Raw genomic sequence first — 20,879 nt, 5'->3', positions numbered from 1 at the left:
CCAAAAGTCTGCCATAGCGACTCCACCCAATGCACTACAGCAAGGGTTCTTAACCTGGAGTCTGTGACCTTGTTTTTAAAATATTTCAATAACTATATCTCATCATATTTGGTTTCCTTTGTAATCCTATGTATTTTATTTTATGCATTTAAAAACATTATTCTGAAAATGGGTCCACAGACTTCTCCAAGAGGGTCCATGACACCGAAAAACTAAAAAACTTCTGTGCTAGAGGTTTTCTTCACTTTCTCTTGATATTGGACACTCTGGCTATCCACTTGTCATCCCAAACTACTGCCACATGACCAGTTCATCTACTCTATATACAATTTCTTGATGATATCCTTTATTTCTTCAGAGTTCTTCAATGGTTTATGTTCTAATGTGCTCACAGCCACCATATACTTCTCCATTACCTCCTGTGTAACACTTGTTTTTAGTTCTTCAGAGGCAGTGGTACTCCATATCTCAACGCCATATAACACCAGTAAAATGTGATACCGGAAAAAAAATTTTTTTCATGAGAAGTTTGGGGTCAGCAAAAGAGTTTTGCAAATTCTTTTTTCCTTTTTATTTTTTTTTTCAGTTAACAAGTATTTATTTTCTGTCCCCCACCTCCTCAATTAAAAAAAAAAAGAAAAAGAAAACCACTGAAACATATAACAGATATTCACAGCCAAACAAATCCCCATATTCATAACAAAACAAATTCCTTCATTAGCTACATCCCAATATGTCTTATCCTGCATCAAGTTCATCACCTGTCAGGAAAGCAGTAGCATGCTTCATCATTGGTCCTTTAAAATTGTGATTGGTCATTGAATTAATCAGAGTTCCCACAACTTACAAAATTGTTTGTCTTTACAATGTTGTTGTAATAATATAAATTGTTCTCCTGGGTCTGCTTCCTTCACTTTGCATCAGTTCATCAGTCTTCCTATATTTCTCTGAAATTATCCCTTCCATTACTTCTTATGGCACAATAGAATTCCTTTACATTCAAAGACCATAAAGTGTTCAGCCATTTCTCAATTAATGGGCACCTCCTTATTTTCTAGTTCTTTTCCACTACAAAAAGAGCTGCTATAAATATTTTTGTATATATGGGTTCTTTTCTTCTTTCTATGATCTCTTTAGGTTATAGGCCTAGTAGTAGTTATCACCATATCAAAGGATATGCACAGTACAGTGACTTTGGGGACATAGTTCCAAACTGCTTCCCAGAATGGCTGAGCCAATTCACAACTTGAATAATGCATTAATATGCCTATTTTCCCAAACTTTGCAATTTTCTGAAAATAATCCAATCTGCTATCTTCCCCTTGGCTCAACTCACCACTTTGCATACATTTATACATACTTCAATAAGGGAAGCTCTATAGGATGTAAATCCACATGCAAGTTGAAATCTGGACAACAGATATTATTCATCTATTCAGTCTTTCCCATGTGGATGGACAAATCAAACTATTTTGAGTGATTTCAAGTTTCTGAAATGTTCTGGAGTTATTTGATGCAATCAAATATTATCCCAAATATTTATCCAAAAAGAGGAGCATCTGAGGGCCTTATCATCTACAATCATTCTTTCTTCCTGTATTCTGCACTGGATCTCCCCCATCACAGTAAAGAACATTTTTGGTGAGCTTAGCCCTCCCTATTTCATAGTTAATAATCAGATAGTCATTAAACAGGGTTATTTCTATTAAATTTTTTGAAGGAAGATAGAACGATCATGATTCTTGATGTATGGATGGAATATATCGTGTTGCAAAAGAGCCTGTAATGGGAGGAGATAGAAGGAAGAGAAAGCAAATTTTTGTTGATTGAAAAAAAACCTTTTAATTTTCTAAAAAAAAGAGAAAAAAATTAAAAAGCAGCTTTCATTTTTTACTGAATCAAATGCTTCTTTTTCTTGGAGGGGGGTGGGGGAAATCTACAAACTATAAGCACAGTGGAATCTTATATTCTCTACCTCTGTCAGTTAATTGTAAAATGGTAAAGATGTGGTCTGTTGTTAAATATTGCTTATGAAAGTGCTTTTTCACTACTAATACCCTCATTGAGGATGCCCTCCATTTATGTATAAAGAACTCAGGGAGAGAGGGGGGAGCCAAGATGGCGGCTTAAAAACAAGGACTCACTTAAGCTCTCCCCCAAATCCCTCCAAACATCTGTAAAAAATTACTCTAAACAAATTCTAGAGCTACAGAACCCGCAAAATAACAGAGGGAAGCAAGTCTCCATCCCAAGAGAGCCTGGATGGTCGCTGGGAAGCGTCTATCGCACCATGCTGGGAGTGGAGCGCAGCTCAGCATAAGCTGCTCCAGGACAAACCAGGCTGGGAGTAGACCGGCTAAGCAGGCCTCAGGGCCCTAAATCACTGAGCTGTGGCAGTTACCAGACGTCTCACCCCACAAACGCCAAAGACAACAGAACAGGTCAGTGGGAAAACTGCTGGATCTGTGTGAGAGAAGTGCACAGTCTGGCCCAAGCCACAGGGGCAGTGGAGGTGGCAGAGGTGTCAGGCAGCAGCAGCAGGAAGCTCTGGTGGCTACTTCCAGAGCTCCAACGGCAGCTGCTTCCAGAGCCCCTGGCCCACATGGTGGGAGGAATCAAACAGTGGATCAGAGTGGGAATCCAGAGGCAGGATTCTCTTGCTTTGCCCTGCTTGGATCTGGGTCATAGTCTCGGTTGGTGGTTCTTGGGAGAGGAGGAGTGCTGGTGTTGCAGAGTTTGCAGTGACTGTAAAGAGGGAGTCCTCCTGGTAATTACACAGCAGAATGGAGTGCTTGCACTCACAGACCAGAACATAGGCCAGGACAGGAGCATCATACCACCTCAGAACAGAAGTAGCTCTGAAAACAGCAGTGCAAAATCCCTGAAGCTTAGGACAAAGCACTCTTCACTCTGCAAGCAGTCATACCCTGACAAAAAGCTCAAAAGTCAAGTAACTGGCTAGGAAGATGGGCAAGCAGTAGGACTCAAGACTATAGAATCTTTCTTGGTGACAAAGAAGATCAAAACATATAGCCAGAAGAAGTCAACAAAGTCAAAGATCCTACATCAAAAGCTTCCAAGAAAAATATGAATTGGTCTAAGGCCATGGAAGAGCTCAAAAAGGATTTGGAAAATCAAGTAAGAGAAACAGAGGAAAAACTGGGAAGAGAAATGAGAGAGATACAAAAAAATCATGAAAAACAAGTCAACAACTTGCTAAAGGAGACCCAAAAAAATACTGAAGAAAATAACACCTTAAAAAATATAATCCAAATGGCAAAAGAGCTCCAAAAAGCCAATGAGAAGAATGCCTTAAAAAGCAGAATTAGCCAAATAGTAAAGGAGGTCCAAAAGACCAATGAAGAAAGCACTGCCTTAAAAATTAGAATGGAGCAAGCGGAAGCTAGTGACTTTATGAGAAATCAAGAAATTATAAAACAGAACCGAAAGAATGAAAAAATGGAAGACAACATGAAATATCTCATTGGAAAAACCACTGACCTGGAGAATAGATCCAGGAGAGATAATTTAAAAACTACTGGACTACTTGAAGGCCATGATCAAAAAAAAGAGCCTAGACATCATCTTTCAAGAAATTATAAAGGAAAACTGCCCTGATATTCTAGAACCACAGGGTAAAATAGAAATGGAAAGGATCCACTGATCGCCTTTTGAAAAAGATCCCAAGGGGCATCTAGGTGGCACAATGAGTAGAGCACCAGCCCTGGAGTCAGGACGACCTGAGTTCAAATCCAGCCTCAGCACTTGACACACTTACTAGCTGTGTGACCTTGGGCAATTCACTTAACCCCAACTGCCCTGCCTTCCCACTCCCCCCAAAATGAAAAAGATCCCCAAAAGAAAACTCCTAGGAATATTGTTGCCGAATTCCAGAGTTCCCAGGTCAAGGAGAAAATATTGCAAGCAGCCAGAAAGAAACAATTCAAGTACTGTGGAAACACAATCAGGAGAACACAAGATCTAGCAGCTTCTTTCTACATAAGAGATCAAAGGGCTTGGAATATAATATTCTGGAGGTCAAAGGAGCCAGGATTAAAACCAAGAATCACCTACCCAGCAAAACTGAGTATCATGTTCCAGGGCAAAATATGGACTTTCAATAAAATAGAGGACTTCCAAGCTTTCTCAGTGAAAAGACCAGAGCTGAATAGAAAATCTGACTTTCAAACACAAGAATCAAGAGAAGCATGAAAATGTAAATGAGAAAGAGAATTCATAAGGGACTTACTACAGTTGAGCCATTTTATTTACATTCCTACATGGAAAGATGATATGTGTAATACATGAGACCTTTCTCAGTATCAGGGTAGTTGAAGGGAAAATACATATATATAGACAGAGGTCACAGGGGGAGTTGAATATCAAGGGATGATATCTAAAAAAAGAAAATAAAATTAAGGAGTGAGAGAGGAATATATTGGGAGAAGGAGAAAGGGAGAGACAAAATGTGGTAAATTATCTCACATAAAAGTGGCAAGAAAAAGCAGTTCTATTGGAAGGGAAGAAGGGGCAGGTGAAAGGGAATGAGTGAATCTTGCTCTCATCAGATTTGACTTAAGGAGGGAATAACATACACACTCAATTGCGTATCTTACCCTACAGGAAAGTAGAGGGGAAGGGGATAAGAGAGGGGGGAATGATAGAAGGGAGGGCAGATTGGGGGAGGAAATAATCAAAAGCAAACACTTTTGAAAAGGGACAGGGTCAAGGGAGAAAACTGAATAAAGCGGGACAGGATAGGATGGAGGAAAATATAGTTAGTCTTTCACAACATAACTATTATGGAAGTGTTTTGTATAATGATGCATATGTGACCTATGTTGAATTGCTTGCCTTCTCAAGAAGGGTGGGTGGGGAGAGAAGAAGGGAGAGAATTTGGAACTCAAAGTTCTAAAACCAAATGTTAAAAAAAAAGTTATTTTTACATGCAACTGGGAAATAAGACATACAGGCAATGGGGTAGAGAAATCTATCTTGCCCTGCAAAAAAGTAAGGGGAAAGGTGATGGGGGGGAGGGGGAAGGGGGTGACAGAAGGGAGGGTAGACTTGCGAAAGGGACAATCGGAATATATGCCATCTTCGAGTGCGGGGAAGGTAGAAATGGGGAGAAAATTTGTAACTCAAAATCTTGTGGAAATCAATGTTGAAAACTAAAAATATTAATTTTTTTTAAAAAAGAACTCTCATAAAGATTTTGTATATACAAGAGAGAAGACATATAATTCACTAATTATTGATGCTCTTTTAGCATATGGAGCAGTAACTATTGATGTTTTTTGTATTAATAAGGTTCAAGTGTTTTTAAAAAAAATATTTCCCCTCCTTCAGATACTTTGCATATTGGTCTCTCAATACCTTCACAATTATATTGCCCCCAGTATGGATTTCCTCTATTTATATTTGGTCCAATCCACCTGCATTTCCCCCACTTGTTCTCTTATGTGTCATATCCACCTAAGCATATCTGAGACTATGATAGTCCAAGTGTGGCAGTTTCACCATCTTTCATGGAAAAGCCTGTTAAAATGGTTCTTATAAATCTTTTCTATTTTATTTCTGTTCTCCTTCCATTTTCATCTTTAAATGTGCTCAGAATGACTTTGTACATCTTGCCAAGTTTTTCTCCACTGCTCTGCACAACATTTCTCATCATTCTTCTTCATAAGATTCATAGATAAATTTATATTTTAACCGCATATTACCTTTGGCAACCATATCTCTCCATTTAGTGAGTATTTGCTAATGAAGCCATTTCCTGATTTCTTATGGTCTCCTTGTTGTGGCAATTATTTTACATTAGTTAAACTTCTGAATGAAATTAACATAATTGGTGTCAATATCATTTCTGTTATCCATTTCCCATTAAAAATTTTTTAATTATTTAAATAATTCAAAGAGTACATACTTAATAAATGCCTACTGATTAAAAAAAATCATATAATTGATGTAGGGCCAGAAAAGGAAATGGAATGGTCAAGCATCAAAAGTAAAGAGACACTAGATAGGGCAACTCATGTGTTCTATTGGTATACATGCAACATCAAGAAACCTAGAGGAACACTTCCGACACTGGGTAGACCTCTTGAGAAGGCCTTGTAGGACACAAACAAGTGCTGCACAGAATGAAGTATTGATAGATTTTGATCTATAATCCTGGAGAGAGTACTTATGTGATGACAGATCCTTTTGAGTGTACAGAATGAAAGAACTTAAATTCCCATTATTTCAGATGAATCTCATATGAAACTATAATTTGAGTGTTAATAAATAATTCCATCTAAGATCATTATAAATTATCAGATGAAATAACATTTTGAGTATTATATTCAGCTCTGGGAGCCAAATTTTAGGAACAAATTTTAGGACAAACTGGAGTGTGTCCAGGGGAGGGTGAACAGAATGATGAAAAGATTAAAAACCAGGTCACAAGAAGAGTGTTTACGTATACTTAGCCTGAGGAAGAGAAGACTGATGGGCAGGGAAGGGGAAGGAGGCTAGTAATATACAAGAATTAAAAGGGTTTTCATGGAATCACATAATCTCACAATTGGAAGAGACCTCACAGGTTATCTAGTCTAGAGGTCAACACTTATGAGTGCAGCCTGAACCAGATTAAAATGTAAATGGGAAATACTGAACAAAATAAATAAAAATACAACAGAATGTAGATAATGTGGTGAATGTTATTAATAATAATGACAACAGTAAAACATATGGTTTTCTATATCAATATGCTGCCCACAAGGATCTTTATGTATGGTTTAGTGACCTTAGTTTCTATTTGAGTTTGACACCACCAGATTAGTCTATCTCATAACTGAAAAAGAATACCTTCTACAAGACAGGCACCATGGTCCAGTGAAAAGACAGGAATCAAAGGACATGAGTTCAAATTCCACCTGTGAGGCTTATCACCTCTACAACCCAGGACAAGTCATTTAACCTCTCTCAGCTTCCCTTTCCTCATCTGTAACAGAAGGGGGTTGAACCACCAGGTGGTCTCTGAGATCACTTCAAACTCCGTATCTATGACCTGTATCCAATAAGACCTCCAGTGAAGTGCAAACCAATCTACTTTTGCATAACTGTTGGAAAAGTTTTCCTTCTACTATGAAGACTAAATTTGCCTCTTTGCAACTTCCACCCATTGTTCCTAGTTCCTTCTCTAAGGGCCAAGCAAAACAAATACATAGCCTCTAAAACATAACAGGTCTTCGAAAAGAGAAAGACAACTATCATGTTTCCCTAACTCTTCTCTTCTCTCCTCCAGGTCCTTCAACCCATCCTCATATGGCATGAGGCTCTTCACCATGCTGGCTATCCTCTTCTGGATGCTCTTCAGCTTATCAAGGTCCTTCCTAAAATGTTGCATCCAGAACTGAACATGACAATCAAGATGTGGTCTGATCAGGGGGGAGTGCAACGAGACTATCACTTAATGTAGCCTAAGATCATATGAGCTTTCCTGGCTGGCATATCACACTGTTGAATCATAATGAGCTTCCATTACACTAAAGCTCCCAGGTCTTTTTCTGAAGAACCTTTGTCTAGCTATGTCTCTCCCATCTTGCCTTTGTGAATTTGATTCTTTTGAACCCAAGTATAAAAGTTTAAATTTAACTCTATCAACTTTTATCTTATTAAATTTGGCACAGTGTTCTTCCTAGTCTTTCAAAAATCTTTCTGGATCTTGTCATCTAAAATCTGCCCACTCTCCTGGCTTTTTGTTACACCTGCAAATTTGATAAGCATGACAGCTATGCCTTTATCTAAGTCACTGATCAAACTGTTAAATAGCATAGGGCCAAGCACAGATTTGTGAAGCCCTCCACTAGAGCCCTCCTTTCAAGCTGATATTAAACTATTAATGACTATACTTTGGGTCTTGCCATTAAAGAAGCTTCAGAGTCCACCTAACTATATACTATGATCTAATCCATAGCTGCCCATCGTTTCCACAATAATAGCATGAAAGACCATCAACAGTTTTGTCAAAATCTAGGTAAACCATATCTACGGCACTCCAGTCTAGCCATCCTGTCAAAATAATTTGCTATTCTGGCATGACCCATTCTTGATGGAGCTATGCTGGCTCTTTGTATTTTCACTGCTTCATTTTACTTCACTTCATCGATCATTTCTTTAATAATACATTCTAGAATTTTGTCATGAATTAAAGTCAAGTTCACTGGCCTGTAATTTGCAGGTCCCATTCTCTTCCCTTTTTTGAAAAGAGGGACAACATTCACCCTTCTCTAATCCTGAAGGACCTCCCCCATAATCTTTCCAAGATCACTGATAGTAGGCAGAAGCCGTATGTTGGTTCTTTCAGTTCACTAGGATATTGTTACTCTACTTTGGGCATATATATCATAGTAGTCTTGTGTTCTGTGCTGAGTGCCACAATTTAGGAAGTCCATTGATAAATAGCTAATGTCCAGAACAGAGTGACCAAACCTGCGAAGCTCTCAAATCTATGTCACCAGAGATGCAATTAAAGGAAATGGAGGTATTTGGCATGCAGAAGAGAAGATTCAGCAGGTACTGTGAGAGTAGTCTTTAAGAATGTAAAGAGCCATCAGGTGGAAAACAGATTATCCTTCTTCTATATGATTCCAGAAGGCAGAACAAGGAACAATGAGAGGAAGTTATAAAGAAGCAAATTTAGGCTTGATGTCAAGAGGAATTTTCTAATAACTAGAGCTATCCAAAATTGGAACAGGCTGCCTCAGGAGTGTAGTAGGTTTCCCTCTTTGATAATTTTCAAATACAGACTGGATTAATACTTGTTGGGTACATCCTAGTGGGGATTAATCTATGGCTTGTATGGAATGAACTAGATGTTTGTTAAACTCCCTTCCAACTCAGAAATTCCATTTTTCATGATTAGTTCATCTGAGCCTTGTGATTTGAACTGATCAAGGGCAGTTAGACATCTTCTTTCACCTTCCCATTTATCTCGGGTATCACTTTTTCTGTCATTTCCAAACAAAAAACAGATTATTCTTCTTGGCAGAGACAAAAAGAAGCAAAATAAGTGTTTTCTGTTATTATCTAAACTAGTCAAACTCAAATACATAAGGATCCCTGTAGCCACATATTGACTTACAAAACCACATATTATCATTATCTATACTCTATCATATTTTTATTCATTTTGTCAAATATTTTCCAATTATATTTTAATCTGGTTTGACCTGCTCTGAGTGTTCGACAACTCTGATCTAACCTATCCACAAGTAATGGTACTATCCCTTTTCTCTGACTCTCCTATTTTCCCCAAAACAGCTAAAAAACAAACAACTTTTTGTTGTCTACAGTTTTCTTCCCTGGTCCCCGCCCATTCTAAGATTTCACATTCCTAACATTATTCCTACAGGGATGTGCCAAACTTCTGTATTTATCTTCCTTAACCTACCCTTGCTTCTATCTTCTGCACATGAGAAGGCAGTACATCACAGGATAGTGTTGACTACAAAGTTAAAATCCCACTTTAACCACTTACTGACTTTGTGACCCTGGACAAGTCACTTAACCTCTTTGAGCCTCAGGTTTTCATCTATAAAACGGGGATAATAACAACATCTATATTACAGGGTTACGGTGAGGATCAAATCAGATAATCTATTAAAGTGTTTTGCAAACCTTAAAATGCTACCTAAACATAAGCTATTATTATTATTTTGTTGCTGTTGTTCAGTCGTGTCCAACTCTTTGTGATCCCATTTGGGGTTTTCTTGGCAAAGATACTGGAGTGGTTTGCCATTTCCTCCTCCAGCTCATTTCACAGATGAGGAAACTGAGGCAAACAGGGTTAAGTGACTTACCTGGAATCACACAGCTAATGAGTGTGAGGCCAAATTTAAACTCATGAAGATGAGTCTTCCCAATTCCAAGCCCAGTGCTCTATCCACTGAGTCACCTAGCTGCCTGAATTATTATTATTATTATTAATATTAATGCTGTTGTTCTTTTAAAAATCAAAGTTGGTTTATGTGCATTTACAGTAGTCTCCTTAGATAACTTGCTTTTGCTTTCCTCACTGGAACCATTTCTCTCTATAGCTTTATCAATTCATTCTTGAGGTGACTATTACTCCTCGATAAATTTTAGGCCTTTCTCTGAAACCTTTGAAAATTTAAGATGTACGTTGGTTTCCGCTTGGCTTTCCTCTATCACAAATTCTAAGACAGATTTGTCTATCTTCAACAACCAATTCCTTCCTTGATGGTGAGAATCAATTCAGGAAAACAAGTTCCCTCTGGTTCCTCTGCCTTTTGGATGATGAGATAATCATTAAGGCAAGTCAAAAAATGTTCATGTGCACTGCTTTGGAAGAACTCTTATTGGGGAAGAGGGATTAGACATTTTTCTGTTTAGCCCCAGATGGCAGAATTCAGAGCATCTAGTAACAGATAAAGAACTAGTGATAGATACAGAGGCAGATTTGTACTTGTTATAAGGAAAAACTTCCTAGTAAGAACTATGCAGAAAATGGAGTGATGCAGGAAGGGTTGCCCATCACTAGAGGTCTTAAAGTGAAGACTGGATGATCACTTGCTGGATATACTGCAGAAGAGATTTAAAACTTTTCAGGGATGCATTTGGTTAGATGATGACTACTGGGATTCTGGGATTCCGTGACTTAGTTCAACACTTTCATTTTATGGATAGAAAAAATGTTTTACTTTCTCTCCTGTTTGATGTGAGTAGTTTCTCCAAATAGCTTGTAAGGTCCCCAGAGGCAGGAACTCTTCTCTCCTTGCTTCTGCAATAAGCCTGAACACTGAGCTCAAAACAGCTTAGGTTGGTATGGAATGAACTAAATGGTTGCTAAACTCCCTTCCAACTTGGAAATTCCATACTTCATTATTAGTTCATCTGAGCTTCGTGATTTGAACTGATCAAGGGCAGTTAGGCATTTTCTTTTACCTTCCCACTTATCTTTGCCAATGAGCTTAAAGTAGTAAGACCTTTCTAAGGTTCTTCTGAAAGAGCAAAAGACAGAGAACAGCTCTCTGGGTCTATATTCCTCTCCACAATGCCTACTACACTGTCCAGAACTATGTAGGCAATCCCTTCCAGTACAGAGCACACTCTGCCTATCGTTTCTTCCAGTATCTTTTCTGTCACTGCCCCTTTCCAAATCAACAAATGCATCTTTTAATGCCCACTCAAGACAAAGGCCCTGTATTCATATAAATTCTCTTGTGGTATTCTCAAATTTCCCCTCTTCCTATCTCCTTCTGGTCCTTCTCACTCTCCATGTTTCCTCTCAAAATGGATGGGGCCTGGGCCTTGTAATGCTGAGACAGCACAGAACGGTGGATACGGTTCTGGGTACAGCATTCAGGCAGCAGGCACTGGGCTCAAACACCATTCCCAAACTTAGCAGCTGTGTGACTTCACTCCTCTTAGCTTTACTTCCTTATCTGGGATAATATGAATGATGATGATTCCTAGACGATAGATGACAGATGATTGCCTGCCTCAAATGACAATATATGCCATGTGCTTTGCAAATCTTAAAGGGATATATGTATGTGTGTATATGTATGTATGTATATGTGTGTGTGTATAGACACACACACACATACACACACCCCTCAGCTATCCTCTTCCTCTTCATCATCATCATGATGACTATTAAATCCTATGGAATAGCAGGTTACACGCTGTTCAGAAGTGTCCCATGAAGGCTTTAGGAATCTCTCTAACAATAGGATCCCCACACCCGAGATGCTCAACTCATGCCCTGGGCTTGGGAGACTTCCAGAATTACTGGGTAAAGGAAATGGCAGTATAACTGTCCTCTACGGCCTCTTCTCAAGCTTGTTGTGAAGAACAGAGGGACCTGGAAATTATGGCCTGAGACCCCAGTGATCCGGTAGTGCTAGGAAGGAGAGAGCTGAGCAAACCCTTGGAGTTTTGGTTAACCTTATAAGGTCAGAAATACAGGAAGTGTGAATGTTTGTGAAAAGCAGCTACAGTTAGGCAAAGCTGAGCCTGCCCAGTGAAGAGGAACACAACTTCCCTTTGGAGATTACATTTCTATAGTACTTTAAGGTTTACAAGGTACCTCACAACGACCTCTCCAGGCTGCACTCTGAACTTCTTCCACCAAGCCCCAACTTGGGCACTTTTATCCCCATCTCCCTTCTAGTTTCCTTGTAGGTGTAGTCTTTCTCCATTAGAACAGAAACTCCTTGAGGGCAAGATTTGTCTTTCTACTTATATTTGTATTCTAGGTCCTTAGCACAGTGCTTGGCACACAGTAAGCCCTTAATAAATGCTAGTTGACTGACTTTACTGTATAAGTTATTTTACATATAAGGAAACTGAGGCTCAGAAAAAAGGAAATGAATGGCCTAGAGTCACAAAAGTGATGGTGGTGGTGGTGGTGGTGGTGGTAGTATATGCAGCACCTAAAGATTTGTAAAAATACTACAAACATCTCATTTTATCCTTACAATAATCCTGCCGTTATTATCATTTTGCAGGCACACAGAGATTAAGCAACTTCTAGGGTCATACAATAAGTATCTGAGGCAGGATTTGAACTCAGGTCTTCCTGACTCCAGGTCCTGTTTGCTATCTACTTCACCATCTGGCTGTCTATTACATGGATAGTAAGTGGCAAAGCTGACACATGAACCCATGCTCTGATATATGCTCTTTCTAGTATGACATACTGACTACCACCAGTCCTTTCTTTCCTGTCTTCACAGTCTGGCCTGGACCACAATGAATATCTTCCTTGCTCAAACCAGAACTCAGGCTGCTACTCTGCACATGAATTTCAAGGATACACAAACCAATGAGGGAGTTCTATACTGTATTGATGCAAAAGCATATTTGCGGGAGAAGGCAATCCTCCAGGGGAGTGTCTAGCTTACCAATAACAAAAGATCTTCATGCCTGGGAATCTTTCCTCATAAATGGTGGCAGCAGTGTCCTCAGGTCCCTATGTAAGGTGATAGAGACAAAAACCTAGCCAAAAAGTTCAGCAGGAGTAAACTCTGGGTGTTGTTCCTTTCTCCTTAGGATATCCCTTATGCCCTAAACATAGTGTACACCCTTAGTGAAACGTTTCTGCAACTTTTCAAGCTGTGAAATAAATCAGCAATTTGAGAGTGCCACATAGTGTGGCAACTCTGTGCCACAGGGCATAGGTTGCTGACCCCCTGCAGTTCAAACTCGTCAACCTGGGCTTTCCACAGAGTAACCCCACCCAACCACAGCAGCCTTATCTCTCCAGGCTTCCCTGACACACCCTCCATTCCAGCCAGGCCAATCTTTTCCTCACAGTTAACAGAATCCAAGCTATATTCACTCATGCCCTCCCCCATCTCTGATTATTTAATATGGAGAGATAATAATACAACTTTACATTAAAATACAGATTTATTTTTAAAGTGATTTTCTGCATTCTCATGGCTTACCCAGCTCATCTCACCTCCTTCATAAAGCCTTCCATAAAGTCCCAGCTTACAGTAATCTCACCCCTTCTGACTTCCCCATTTGTTAACAATGCTGAATGATTATTTCCAGTCTAAATAATGTAGGCCTTGGTTATACAATGCTGGTTACTGCCTCATATGGGTTGGTCTAGGTGAATTTGTCTTCTCCTATCCCACAAAGACTCTAGATCAGACTAAAAACTGACAGTTTTCTAATTATTTCATGGATATTAATGAGAAATAGGCTCTAAGTTAGGACATCAAATTAGGAAGTCCTGGGTTCAAAATCCTGCTTTAGATACCTACTAGCTATGGGATCCCAGACATGTCATTCTATATCTCTGTGCCTCAGTTTCCACATCTGTAAAATGAAGGGGTTGGACTCAGTGGCCTCTAAGGCCCCTTCCAGATCTAGATCTATGATCCTATGATTCAACCCACAGTTTAATAAGTGCTAAAGGGTTTGCAAGTGGGGGAAGTTTAAGAAGTCCAGCTCTATATACGGTATAGTGTAACAGAAAGAATACTAAACCAAAAATTGCTAGGCATAGGACCTTGTGCAAGTCATTTCTCCCTCTGTAAATTGACAGGGATGAACTTGATGATCTTCATGTTCCCTTTGTGCTCTGACATCGTGATGCGTCTAAATTCTAAGATGCTATCCTAGGAGCACTTTGCATGGGGCTGGACAGAGTAAAGCACTCAAAGAATACTTGTAGTAGAATGGCATATTGGAAACAGCTTTGGATTTGAAGTCACCATGCCACTTAATAGCTGTATGACCTTACAACAAATCCCCTTCACCTTTTGGGGCCTCAGTTTTCTTATCTGTAAAATGAGAGAGTTGGATCAGATGATCTCTTGGGTCCCTTTCAGCTCTCAGGCCCATGAATCTATGCTAACAATACAGCTCAAGCAGTACCAGACTGGCAAAAGCAGAGGCCATGGCTAGAACCAGACTACCTAGAGAAAGGCTTTTCTCCAGCCCCACTCCTGTTTCAGACACCCCTCTGATTAGTAGGAGGGCTAAAGTGTCACTGTATATGCTCCTGTCTCTGAGAAGGAGGACCTAGGGAGAGCAGCAGCTGTCCTGAGGCAGGTCTTCTCCCTCCTCCTCTAGAAGCCCTTGGAGCTTTTTTCTCCCTCTTTTGTTGTACAAAGACTAACCATAGATCATATTTAGATATAGTTTTATGTCTAGTTCGCAGATTAGACATCTGAGAAACAGAAAGGTTAAGTAACTTAGAATCCAAGGATCATAAATCAAGAAGTAAAAGGGACCTCAGAGACCATCTAATCCAATCCTCTCATTTTGCAGATAAGAAAACTGAGGCCTAGAAGTTTTAGTGATTTGCCCAAGGTCACACAGGTGGTAAATTTCAGAGATGGGAACTGAACCCAAAGCCTTTGCCTCCGGAGCCAGGGGTCACTATGCCGCTTTCTCGGGGTCATACAGCTAGTACAGGGCAGAACAAGGATTTGAGCTGAAGACCAATGTTCTTTTCACCACACACCTGTTTGTCCCTAATCTGGCATGCTGAATGAAGGAAAGGTGACTACACCAGAGCAGGAGCCCAGAAGAACAAGTTGCATCCCCATATGTAATGTTCTGGCTCATTCCCACTCCACTCAAGGGAGCAGAGGCCAGAACCTTATATAGGTTAGAGTAACTCCCTGCCTAGAGGCACCATTCCCAGGACCCTTACCTTCTTCTAGGTCGTTGCGTGCCGCTGCTTCCAGCAAGGTGATACTTGGGGGGAAGAGTACTCGTTTCTCCTTGATTCCAGCAGTGGTCTTACACTTCTTTTCCACACGGCCCTTCTTACCCTGGGCCTCCTTCTCAGCCTGGGCCCCCTTCTCAGCCTGGGCCCACTTCTTCAGTTGTTGGGCCCGCCTCTTCTGTGCATGCTTAAGCCGTTCTTGGGTGCCCATCCTGCCCACCATGGGCATCTCTGCCAGAAGCTCCAGATGTTCAGCCATGGTGAAGGGCTGCTTCCAGGTAGGGTGAGATAAGTCAGAGTAAGGAAGGGGAGGGGACAGGCTAGCCTGGGCCTGGACCCAAGGGATGAGGCTGGTGGCCTGATCCAAGCCCTCTGGGGGCATCCCCTGCCCAGCACCTACTCCTCCCTTGGGATCCTGCTGTAACTGTTGATCAGTTAGCTGCTCTGTAGTTCGAGTCTTTGGCCCCAAAGGCAAGAAACTGCTCCATGGTGCTGAGGCTAGCTCTCAATAGTTCTACCTAGTCAAGTCTGTGGGGAAGGCTAGGGTCCAGGCAGCAGTATATCCAAATGACTCAGTCCTAGCCTAGGAACTGGTCACTATCTGCCCCACAATACACAAAGCTCCCCAGTTCCGTTCCTGAAGCCCTAGACCTCAGTATCCAGAGACTGAGGCCCAAGTAACTCTCCCTGTGGCAGTTGGGGAATAAGTAAAAGTTGGGCACACAATCCCCTCAGTGCCCTTGACTCTCTGGGTTGTCACTGTGCTGATTATGTTCAGTGCCCAAGGCCCTGAAGATCTATGCCTACCCACCCCCCTCCTTGTTCCTTTCTCCTGTCGCCTCCCCGACAGGGTCAGGGTGCACAGCTGGTATGTGTGGTGCACAGCAGGCAGGATCCACTCAGCAGGGAAGCAGTCATTGAGACAGAGGCCAGTCTCAGTCCAGGGTCTGCTGCTAATTACCCTGATAAGGCGGCTCCAGCTTCCCAAGCCACTGAAGAGCAAGGGAAGGGAGAACAATCACCAGTAAGTGATGGTCTCTCCAAGGGTCCTGGCAGCACCCCTGACCTCCTCCTTCCAAGTCAGAGAATCAACAGGTCGAACCAGAGAACTCCCCATCATGAGACCCTCTCCAATCTTCTACTCCTTTTTCCTTCTGCCTCTCCTGGCTTAGTCAGAATGTTGAGCTTTCCAGTGTCAGTTTATAGCTCCCATTACCATCATAAACTGATGGAGTGCCAGCGGGGTAGCTCCTCCCCAAGGGGAGGGAACAGGAGATCAGCTATCAATGGAGGAAGGGAAGGAGGTTGTCAGGATGGTATGCTGATGGGATCTTTCTCTGCCAGGCTCTAGAAGCTTCTCCTTTCCAAGGCTCGAGACTGGTGTCTGCTCCACCAAGGCCTTGCTGGAGTTGGGCTGGCCAACTGGCTCCCTTCTTCGTAGTAAGATGATTTGCCCAAGTTCTCTGGCCCCTATCCAACAGAGGAGTGGGCCTCTCCAGCCCAAATGCAGGGGAGGGTGGGGAAGCAGGTAGCTGGGCAGGCAGGCAGGCAGTTCAGTGCTGGGGCAGTACCTCGGCTCCTCCCCAGTGCAGTGTGCCTGGGTACACACTACCTTTCGCTGTCCTGCCACCCCACTCACGAAGACAGGCAGGCAGGCGGCTCCCATAGACCTGAGGAGGAAAGAACAAGGAAATATCAAAGAAGGCATGGAGGTGGAGGGGAGAGAGAAGGAGGGAGAAGGCGTCAGCTCTCTCAAACCGACAGAGATGGCCAGGCCAACATCTACTAACAGACACTGTTTAGACAGTAGCATAAGCTCTTACTTCCATACAATACAGCCCCGAAGTTCCCCCTGCCCCTGATCCATCCTCATTCCTATTCTCTCATTACAGCATACCTTCCCTCCCTCTCTACCCACTCTCAACAGAATGGAGAGGGTTCTCATTCAGTATGAACCTAGGTCACGTTTTCCTGGGGTGGGACAAATGAAAGCCACTGCTTAAAATGTTTTAATGCCCTTAAAACCCAATTGCCTGGTGAATGAAGGTCAAACTCCTCACTCTGACATTCAAGACTTCCCACAATCTGGATCTAATCTAACCTCAAGTACATCTTCAGCTAAATGAGAGTACTGGCTGCCCTCTTAATGCAACGCATGCTTTCCCACACTGGAACTTTCGCCAACTGTTTCCCATCTTAGAATGTCAGCCTACTTTCACCTCTCTACCACTCTGTCATCTATGGGCTGAAATCCTACTCATTCTTTAAGAGCAAACTCCAGGGCGACCTCCTTCAAGAAGGCTTCCCTGATTTCCTTTCATGAAAGTCGTCTCCACTTCATCAAAACTCTTATGACATTTTGTACATCTCACTCTGTAATATAGCTATTTTTGTCCATATGTAGTCTACACTACTAAACAGCTAAGGAGGGATCTTGTCATTCATTAGTGTATACCCAATGCCCAGACACAATGTCTCAGACTTAGGAGGTACTTAATGTTTGTTGAATAAATGAATGAGTAAACAAATAGCAGAATACTAGTGTTGGCTGAGTGCTAGATTTAAATTCAGGTGAGCAGGTTTCAAATTTCCCCTCATACAAAATTGCGTGACTTTGTGCAAATTACTTAACTTCTCAAAGTCTCAGTTTCTTCATCTGTAAGACAGGAATAAAAGTATTTGCACTACTTACCCCCATAGGATTACTGTGAAGAAAATGCTTTGTAAACCCTAAAGTACTACATAAATAGGAGTTACTGTTCTTGTCTAGCCTATAATGGAACATCTTAGAGTTGGAAGGAACTTCAAAGGTCATCTAGTTCAACCTTCATGAACATTCGATCCACTTTACCACAGACATGACAAATAAGCATCCAATCTTTCCTTGAAGAAATTCTAGTGAGGAGAAACTCACTACCTCACACAGTAACAGCTCATTTCACTTTTACACAGCTCTGTCAGAAGTTGGGTTTTTTGTTTTTGCATGGAATCTTTCTGCCATCCCTATACAATATAGAACTAGGATTTAAACAGAACAAATCTAAGCCCTTTTTCACATGCTAGTTCAAATACTTGAAGACAATTATGATGTTCTCCTAAAGTTTTCTACATACTAAACATTCAGTTCCTTCAGAGAATCTTCATGTGGCATGATCTCAAAACTCAGATGGCACAATCACAATCATTCTGGTCATGCTCCTCTGGACATTCCCCAGCTTATCAATGTTCTTTCTACACTGTGGCATGTAGTCCTGAACACAATACTCCAGATGTGATCTGAGCAGGATAGAGGGCAGAGGGACAATCACCTTCCTAGTCCTTGTATCTCTCAGAGATGCCTAAGGCTGCATTTCAGAAAAGGAAGGGAGCTGAAAAGGAGACTGGAGTACCAGACGTGATTCTGACAAACAACAAATGGGTAATGCAGCAGAAATCAATGGAGCCAACTTCTGGCAAAGATGGCTGCCTGAACAAGAGAGTAAGCAACCCAGCTTACACATAATTACTCCAGCAAAATCCTAAAATTCATACTAGACCAAAAGTGATCCAGAAACATCTTCCACCTTAAAACTGTCAGAAACCTATGAACAAGAGGAAAGGAGGTTCTCCCCTCTTTAAGCAAAGAGATTGTCATGTGACCACAGGTAGGACAGATGTAGACTGTAAGACATTAAGCTGAGAGGCAGCAAGATCAAAGGGTTCCCTTTAGAAAGCCCTAGGATGGTCAGAAAGCCCCACACTGGGGACCTTGAAAGCCTTAGGGAGTAGTACCAGGCAGTAACCAGCCAAGTGTTGACCAACATCATGCAGACAGACTGGGACAGTAGGGACTATTACTTAACACTCTGACCTGAGATATCAGAAAGGGTCCTAAAGATACAGTGCTTTGAACCTCAAAGATCCAGGGGAGCCTAAACCCAAGAAGTAGAGGTCAATCCATAGTACCCAGGGGACCCAACGTAAGACCAAACAGGGCTGATCATGCCACTCAAAAGTTGCAGCAAAAGATAAACCCTGGATCTGGCACAATGATGAAATCCAGGAAATGAAGCCAGAGAGACAAATAAATCAAAGAACACACCCACAAATATCAATAATTATTGTAAGAATGACTCCATAACAACCATAAGCATAGGAAAATGGATTCCACAAGGATTATATGAATACACCTGGAAAAAATAGGTCAAGAGATATAAAAATGACATAAAAGCACTGAAGGAAATAATTGGAAGATGAATAAGTAGCTTCAAAGACAAAGTGGTAAACCTTACCCAAGAAAAAAAATCCCTGAAAACCAGAATAGGCCAAGTAGAAATAAATGGCTCCATGAAATAGCAAGAAATATTAGTAGAAAATCAAAAGATTGAAAAAATAGAAGAAAATTTAAGATAATTGAGAAAAAAAATGTATCTGGAAACAAGTCGAGAGAAAATTTAAGAATCAATGGACTTCTTAAATTCCATGATTTTTAAAAGCACCTAGGCACTCTATTACAGGGAATCACAGATGAAAATTATTCCGCTCTATCAGAACCAGAGGACAAAGTAACGATAAAAAGAATTCGCAATCGCATGCTGAAAAGAACTCCAAAAGGAATAGTCCCAGTCAAAGTCAAAATTTAGAACTCCCATATCAAAAGAAAAAAAAAATTGCAAGCATCCAGAAAGACAGAGTTCAAGAACCAAGATGCTACAGTCAGGTTTAACAAAGAACCTAGCAGCTTTGTTCCAAAAGGCAAGGAGATATGAGCTTACAATCAAGAAAAACTTACTTTGCAAAACTGAATGTAATTCTACAGGGAAAAAACGGATTGTTAATAGACTTGAGGACTTTTAAGTATTTCTGATGAAAAGACCAGAGCTGAGAAGAAATGCTGAAATGTAAACATAAGGGTCTGGAGAAACCTAGAAAGGTACATTTATTTGAGTATTTGGAAGGAGCTATACGATAATATAGTGCTAATATTCTAATGGGAAAGGAGAAACAAGTGGTCCTTCAAAATTTTAATGTCTTCATGGGGTATTGAAGGAGTTCAATTAGAAAAACATAGGTCCTAGTAGACTGGTTCTGTTCTGAGAGTATGCTGAGGTGAAAGAGAAAGAAGGTAAAAGGAGGAATACACTAGTGTAAAAAGGAAAAACAAGGATGCTGAACTTGCTACTGGCAGCTAGATGGTGGTGTGGATAAAGCCTAACGTCAGAAAGACCTGAGTTCAAATATGGTCTCAGATATGTAATAGCTGTGAGAGTCACTTAAGCTCTGTTCACCTCAATTACCTCATCTGTAAAAATGAAATAATACCTACCTCTCTGGGTTGTTGTGAGGATCAGATGGCATAATACTTGTTAAGTGCTTGGCACACGACAAGGGCTATATAAATATGGCTATTATTATTACTATCATCATCATCACCATCATCATCATCATCTTACAATTGGGGTGTGTAAGGAAAAGAATATGCAAACATGGAAAAATGGGCAGGGGGAGTAGGCATCAGCTGAACCTCACTCAGCTGAAATGGACAAAGGTGAATTAACATAGACATACACAAGAGTTTGGAGTGAAAATACATAAAACTCAACAGGGAGACAAGCTTGGATAGGAAAGAGGGTAATTAAAAAGGGAGGATAATACCAGGGAGAGACTAGGCAAAAGCAAAGCAAATTTCCCAATCCTG

At 40.9% G+C, this 20,879-nt stretch overlaps 1 protein-coding gene across 1 annotated transcript in view; it reads right to left on the bottom strand.

Annotated features, from left to right (window-relative positions):
• The window catches only part of PPP1R16A (protein phosphatase 1 regulatory subunit 16A), a 106,651-nt gene that overhangs the window by 40,191 nt on the left and 45,581 nt on the right, over window positions 1-20,879 (bottom strand). Inside the window, exon 2 of the mRNA XM_036750978.1 lies at window positions 15,188-16,872. Within this exon, the coding sequence (XP_036606873.1) occupies window positions 15,188-15,584 (397 nt within the window). The 5' untranslated portion in view covers window positions 15,585-16,872. The remainder of the gene's footprint in view (window positions 1-15,187; window positions 16,873-20,879) is intronic.

This window comes from Trichosurus vulpecula, chromosome 1 (genome assembly GCF_011100635.1).
Source record: "Trichosurus vulpecula isolate mTriVul1 chromosome 1, mTriVul1.pri, whole genome shotgun sequence".
In the NCBI taxonomy this organism is placed as follows: Eukaryota; Metazoa; Chordata; class Mammalia; order Diprotodontia; family Phalangeridae; genus Trichosurus; species Trichosurus vulpecula.
The sequence above is the reverse complement of the archived record's forward strand: the minus strand, read 5'-3'. Positions and strand labels throughout refer to the sequence as shown.